The 6,764-nt window shown below is 53.9% G+C and overlaps 1 protein-coding gene across 1 annotated transcript in view; it reads left to right on the forward strand.

Annotated features, from left to right (window-relative positions):
- The first annotated feature begins 4,559 nt into the window (after window positions 1-4,559).
- The window catches only part of PTGES (prostaglandin E synthase), a 16,343-nt gene continuing 14,138 nt past the window's right edge, over window positions 4,560-6,764 (forward strand). The window contains exon 1 of the mRNA XM_011971165.1: window positions 4,560-4,742. Coding sequence (XP_011826555.1) covers window positions 4,617-4,742 — 126 coding nt within the window. The 5' untranslated portion in view covers window positions 4,560-4,616. The remainder of the gene's footprint in view (window positions 4,743-6,764) is intronic.

Here is a 6,764-nt window from a genome sequence, read left to right on the forward strand (position 1 = left end):
CCATCACTGGCTACAGAAAGCCTAGCAATACTCCCAAAGGTCAGGAACCAGCAGCCAAGGTGGGGCCACTTCCTCCTCTCTCTAAGCCTCCTCTGATGTTAGGGACAATCGGCCAGCGTGAAGAGCTTAGTTTCTGATCCTCAGGAAATGCCAAGGAGGGCGATGGACTAAGTCACAGGATGGCTTTCAACAGGGCAGTGCCTCTGAGCAGCGCCTCTGCTCAGGGTTTCGAGTGGGGATAGGAACAACTTTCACTTTCATGGCTCAAAAAATATGTAGTAAAGTAAAAAGGTTTGAAGATACATTCAGTGATTTTTTTTTCTCTTTTTGAGACAGAATCTTGCTCTGTCGCCCAGGCTGGAGTGCAGTGGTGCAGTCCTGGCTCAGTGCAACCTCCGCCTCTCCCAGGTTCAAGTGATTTTCCTGCCTCAGCCTCTTGAGTAGCTGGGATTACAAGAATCCACCACCACAGCCGAGCTAATTTTTGTATTTTTAGTAGAGACGGGGTTTCACTGTGTTGGCAAGGCTGTTCTCAAACTCCTGACCTCAAGTGATCCGCCTGCCTCAGCCTTGCAAAGTACTGGGATTACAGGCATGAGCCACCGGGCCCAGCCCATCTCATGACTTTTGACATATGGGTAATCACCACCCAGGACAAGATGTAAAATATTTCCAGGGGCTTCTCTTGTCCTCATTGTTGTGAGCACACTGCTGTAGTTCCCGTGGGCCTCAGGACCAGGCCACAGAGAGTGTCCCTCAGCCCCCAGCACCGTGCACACACCATCTCCTGTCCCCCACCCTCTGCAAGGCAGGGGACACCAAGCCCGTCTTACAGGCAAAGAAATGGAAGCTCAGAGAGAAGTGACACCACCATCACTGTCACCCCCAGCAGCCACCACAGCAGCTTCCATTGGCCAAGGGCAGCTTCAGGGAGATTCTTGGTGAAAGATCAGAGATTTTGTCCTCCTTGGCAGGCCCTGGCTTAGCGGGTCCGTTTCAGCAGACAGTGAGGAGAAGGTTCCTATCTTGAGATCACGTCCATCAGTCGTACAAATTCCCCCACACAGTCTCTCTTATTTTCGGCTCAGGGTAGCAGGAAGTGATTGTTCTTTGCCCTAAGCTGGTTTTCCCAGCCTCTGCTTTCTATCTTGTTATTTCTTTTTTTTTTTTTTTTTTTTGAGACAGAGTCTCCCTCTGTCACCCAGGCTGGAGTGCAGTGGCCGGATCTCAGTTCACTGCAAGCTCTGCCTCCCGGGTTTACGCCATTCTCCTGCCTCAGCCTCCCAAGTAGCTGGGACTACAGGTGCCCGCCACCACGCCCGGCTAGTTTTTTTTGTATTTTTTTTTTTTTTAGTAGAGACGGGGTTTCACCATGTTAGCCAGGATGGTCTCAATCTCCTGACCTCGTGATCCACCCGTCTCGGTCTCCCAAAGCGCTGGGATTATAGGCTTGAGCCACCGCGCCCGGCCTCTATCTTGTTATTTCAGAAGACCAGTCAGGGAAGAGCCACTCTCCCTAGTCTAAGGAGGACAACCAAAGGGCCCCTCCTGGGCTGGGTCTGGTCCACGATTCTGGGGGGTGGTACAGCCACCAGACCCCAACCTCAAAACTGAGCTTTTTGACAAGGAAGGTAGCTGCCTGCAGGGGTTCCCACGGGCTGGGGGCAAGAGAGGCAGGCATTCTCTCTTCTCTGACAGAAATATCAGCCAGAAGCGAGCTTGCACAGCTTCTCCGACAACCAGAGATAAAACGTGTCTCAGGACATCCCGTACTTTCCATGTTCTGTCCCTGACGGTACGGTGACCTATCATTTATCTTGTGGGGCCGGGACAGCCTGGCCTGGCAGCTCCCCACAGGAGTCAGTTTATCAAGCACATCTTTTGTTTGGATAAAGGACTGCTTGGCACACAGCAAATGGGCAGGGCACCACTCCCACCTTGCTCCCACCCGCCTCCCCCAGCAGCAAGGGCAGGGTTTTCTATGAGTCTTCCTCCTGACAACCCTGCTAGGTAGGGATCATTATTCCCTTTAAGCAGGAGGAAACGGAAGCTCAGAGGCTGATACTGAATGGAGGGCCTACCGTGTTCCAGGGGTTTAATAATTATTTAGCTCCCACAACTGCACTAGGGAGCGACTTAGGCATTTTACAGCTGAAGAAACTGGTTCAGAGAGGGAACCTGCCTGCCCGAGGCCACACAACTACAGCCGAGGGCTGGCTTTGGGATTGGAAGTGGCTAAATCTGTCTCTGGCAAATCTTCCCTTTGGTCTCTGCTGCTTTGGGGCATAGGTTAGACTGACACAGCTGTCCCTCTGGGCAGGTGCTTTCCCAAAGCACCTGGTCAAGCCCAAGAGTGGAGTAGGCATAGGAGACCGGTTTTTCCCTTTCCCCTTTGCCCCACTTCCCTAGGGCACCTCACAGCAAAGCCAAACATGTTGGCAAAAATAAGTGAGCAAGAACTTTGTACAAGATCCCTGCCCTTGGCCAGGTGCAGTGGTGTAATCCCAGCACTTTGGGAGGCCGAGGCGGGTGGATCACAAGGTCAAGAGATTGAGACCATCTTGGCCAACATGGTGAAACTCCGTCTCTACTAAAATTACAAAAATTAGCTGGGCGTGGTGGCGCACCTGTAGTCCTAGCTACTTGGGAGGCAGAGGCAGGAGAACTGATTGAACCTGGGAGGTAGAGGTTGCAGTGAGCCAAGATTGCACCATCACACTCCAGCCTCAGTGACAGACCAGGAGTCCATCTCAAAAAAAAAAAAAAAAAAAAATCCCTGCCCTTGTGGAGGTCCTGCCAGAACCCGGAGAAGGTGACAGGCTGCAGCAAGGTGAGGATTTTTTTTTGAGACGGAGTCTCGGTCAGTCGCCCAGGCTGGAGTGCAGTGGTGCGATCTTGGCTCACTGCAACCTCCACCTCCCAGGTTGAAGCGATTCTCCAGCCTCAGCCTCCCAAGTAGCTGGGATTACAGGTGTGCGCCACCACGCCTGGTTAATTTTTGTATTTTTAGTAGAGAGGGGGTTTCACCATGTTGGCCAGGTTGGTCTCGAACTTCTGACCTCAGGTAATCCGCCCCCCTCAGCCTCCCAAAGTGCTGGGATTACAGGTGTGAGCCACCTGGCCAAGGTGAGGATTTTGAGGTGAGGGATTCAAAGAATCTCAGGAAACAAACGTTGATGCTTGCTTTCTTTTTCTGAGACAGGGTCTTGCTCTGTCACCCAGGCTAGAGTGCAGTGGCGAGATCACGGCTCACTGCAGCCTCAGCCTCCTGGGTTCAGGTGATCCTCCCACTTCAGCCTCCTGAGTAGCTGGGACTACAGGCTAGCACCACCACACCCAGCTAATTTAACATTTTTTTTTTGTAGAGACAGAGTCTCCCTATGTTGCCCAGGTTGGTCTCAAGCTCCTGAGTTCAAGCAATCTGCCCGGCTGGGATGACAGGTGTGAGCCACCACACCTGGCCCAGTGACACTTTCTACTGAAGAGCCCGTTGATGGGTCTTTTGGGGAGATCTTGTGATGAAGAATCAAAGCATGTGCCTGGGGAAAGAGTCCCAGAGTAGTCAAGTGATGCTCAGGAAGTCAGTGGAGCCACGTGCTGGTTCCCCATCCCTGCTATAGCAAATTACCACAGACTTAGTGGTTTAAAACAACACAACTTCATTCTCTGACAGTTCTGGTGGACGAAGCCTGAAGTGGGTCTCACAGGGCTAAAATCAAAGTGTCGGGAGGGCTGCGTTCTGTCTGGAGGCTCGGGGGAGAGTTTGTTTCGTCCCCTTTTCCAGTTTCTAAAGGCCCCTCGTATTTCTCGGACCGTGATCTCTCCTTCATCTTCAAGGCCAGCAGGGTAGCATCTCTCCTGTCTGACTCCTGCTCTGTCCTTTCATCTCCTCTCTTAATTCTGCATCTGTTTTTATATCTTTTCTCTAATTCTACTGCCTCCCTCTTGGAAGGGCCCCTCTGATTACACTGGGCTCACCCAGATAAATTAGGATAATCTCTCCCATCTCAAGATCCTTACTTGTGAAAAGTCCCTTTTGCCACATAGTCACAGTCATGGGTTCTAGGGATTGGGACATGGATGTCTTTGGGGGTGGAGGGCATCCTTCAGCCTGCCACAGATGGCAAAGTCATGTCCTTGTGGCTGCAGCTCCAGTGTCCAGGCTGAGCGTGGGGGCGCATGGCGTGGTCCTCATGCGCACTACCTACCCTGACCCTGTGGAGGTGGACAGGAGGCAGCAATACTTACTACGTGCAGAGGTCCCGCCAGGTGCCCGGCCTCGTCATTCCCTAGAAGGCAGGCACCACCACATGCTCCCACACTACAGATAAGGAAACAGCTTTGAGACAGATTTGAAAGTGTTTGAAGGTTTGCCAGGGAAGAGAGATTCAGAGCCAGGGACAGGGTCCGGGACACCGCGAGACTCTGCTTCTTGGAGCTCCAGGGGCTGCTTTCTTTCTCTTCACAGGAGAAGGGGACCCTGCTGCCGCGGCCGTGGGGCGGGGCGTGGGCGGCGCTGGCCGCAGAAAGGCTCTCCCCGCCCCCTTTGTGCTTTCCCCGAAGGCTGCTCCTCCGTCGAGCTGATCACACCCACAGTTGAGCTGCGCTGGCCAGAGATGCCTGCCCACAGCCTGGCGATGAGCAGCCCGGCCCTCCCGGCCTTCCTGCTCTGCAGCACGCTGCTGGTCATCAAGATGTACGTGGTGGCCATCATCACGGGCCAAGTGAGGCTGCGGAAGAAGGTACGTGCCTCCCTGGGAGTCCCCAGCCTGGGTTGTACTTGCGTCTCTCCATGTCCTGTTAGGAAGGCCCCGGGATAGGGAAATGTGGCCAAGGTGTGTGCAGGGCTGGGAGCTGGGCACCTCTTGCAGCCCCACCGAGTGGCTCCCTGCCAGCCCCGCTTGTCAGCAAGGCCTGCACCTTCTCCTCTCTGGCTTAAGAGCCCTTACTCGCTTGCCGTGCCACCGGGCTTAGTTCTTGGCACGGAGACAGCCAGCGAGTGTCTGTGAGAGAAGCAGGTTCTGGAGGGTGGAGTGTGGGAGCGTGACAGCACAAAGCCTCTGTCTAACCTGGTGGCTTCCCGGCACGGGAGGTCTGATATCTGGGTGGAGTGGGAACCGGCAAAACAGGAGTCCGAGAAATGTTTAAGTGGAAATTCCCAACTCTCGGCAAATGTCACTAACAAGCCCACTGCAGCCTCCAGAGGCCAGCTCCAGCCGGGCACCACCGGGGTGCTCAGGGAGGAATTTCCCCACTAATCTGAGCCCCTGAACCAAAACAACATTAACGAGTCCCAGAGCTGGGCCGGGGCAAGTTCCAGCAGCGTCCGTCACACTGGACGGCGAGTCTGCAAAGTCATAGGCTGATCTTGTTGGCTGTCCTGGCAGCAGAATGCAGAAAGACCCCAGGTACCTGTGGCTTCCGCCCCAGGTATTTTCATAGAGCAATCTTTTCCTGAAACTGCCTCTGTCCTCCCCTGGGTCCAGTTCAAAGGCAACGCGAGGCTGGCTCTGGCACTGCATGCGGGTGGATCCTGGGGAGTGAGGATCTTGGCCATGAGCCAGGCTCAGGCCCTGCTGCAGGTACAGGCAGGATTAAAGGCAGGGCAGCTGCCCAAGTGATAGGATGCCTGGAGGCTACAACACACTGATGGCTTCTGAATTCTCCCTCCTTGGCTGGGTCCTGGGATATGGGATCTGTGCATCAAGCAGAACAGCTGCATTCACTCATTGAATCCTTCCCAGAGGACCGAATGTGGCCTGGAGCTGAGCATGAGATCCCCGCCACAGCCCTGCGGAGCAGGGGAGGCGCCACAGTCATCCCATTTTCTAGGTGAGGTACCTGGGCTCAGAGAGGAGACATCACTTGTGAAGGTCACACAGCCCCGTTTGAACTCCAGTGTCCAGCTTCAGAGCCCACATCCTGTCTTGGAGGCTGGGATTCCTTTTTTGTTTTTTTTTTTCCTGCTGTCCAGGCTGGAGTACAGTGGTGTAACCTCTGCTCACTGCAACCTCCACCTCCTGGGTTCAAGCAATTCTACTGCCTCAGCCTCCCCAGTAGCTGGCATTACAGACACGCACCACCATGCCCGGCTAATTTTTGTATTTTTAGTAGAGACCGGGTTTTACCATGTTGGCCAGGCTGGTCTTGAACTCCCGACCTCAGGTGATCCACCCACCTCGGCCTCCCAAAGTGCTGGAATTACAGGCGTGAGCCACCACACCTGGCCGAGGCTTGGGTTCTTAACAGCAGGCCAACGATTCCTTTTTTTTGTTTTTTTAATTATTATGTATTTATTTTAGAGACAGGGTCTTGCTCTGTGGCCCAGAATGGAATGCAATGGTGCAATCATAGCTCACTGTAGCCTCGACTTCCCAGGCTCAGGTGATCCTCCCACCTCAGCCTCCCAAGGAGCTGGGAGGTGTATGTCACCGTGCCTAATTTTTTATGTTTTTGGTAGAGATGGGGTTTTGCCATGTTGCCCAGGCTGGTCTCAAACTGTTAGGCTCAAGTGATCATCCCATCTTGGCCTCCCAGAGTTCTGGGGTTACAGGTGTGAGCCACTGTGCCCAGCCGTGATTTCCTTTTAACATGAATTCAAGGAGGGGAGGAGGCGAACCTGTCCCAGAGCCTTTCTGCCTGATTGGCAGACACCGCAGACACACCCACTCCTTGGGCTGCTCCTGAGCTGTTCCTCTTATCTCTGCTTATCTCTGCTCTGGGCGCTCAGTGTCATCCAGGAAGGACTTGCTGGAGGTGACAGT

This window comes from Mandrillus leucophaeus, unplaced genomic scaffold, assembly GCF_000951045.1.
Source record: "Mandrillus leucophaeus isolate KB7577 unplaced genomic scaffold, Mleu.le_1.0 Scaffold99, whole genome shotgun sequence".
NCBI lineage: Eukaryota > Metazoa > Chordata > Mammalia > Primates > Cercopithecidae > Mandrillus > Mandrillus leucophaeus.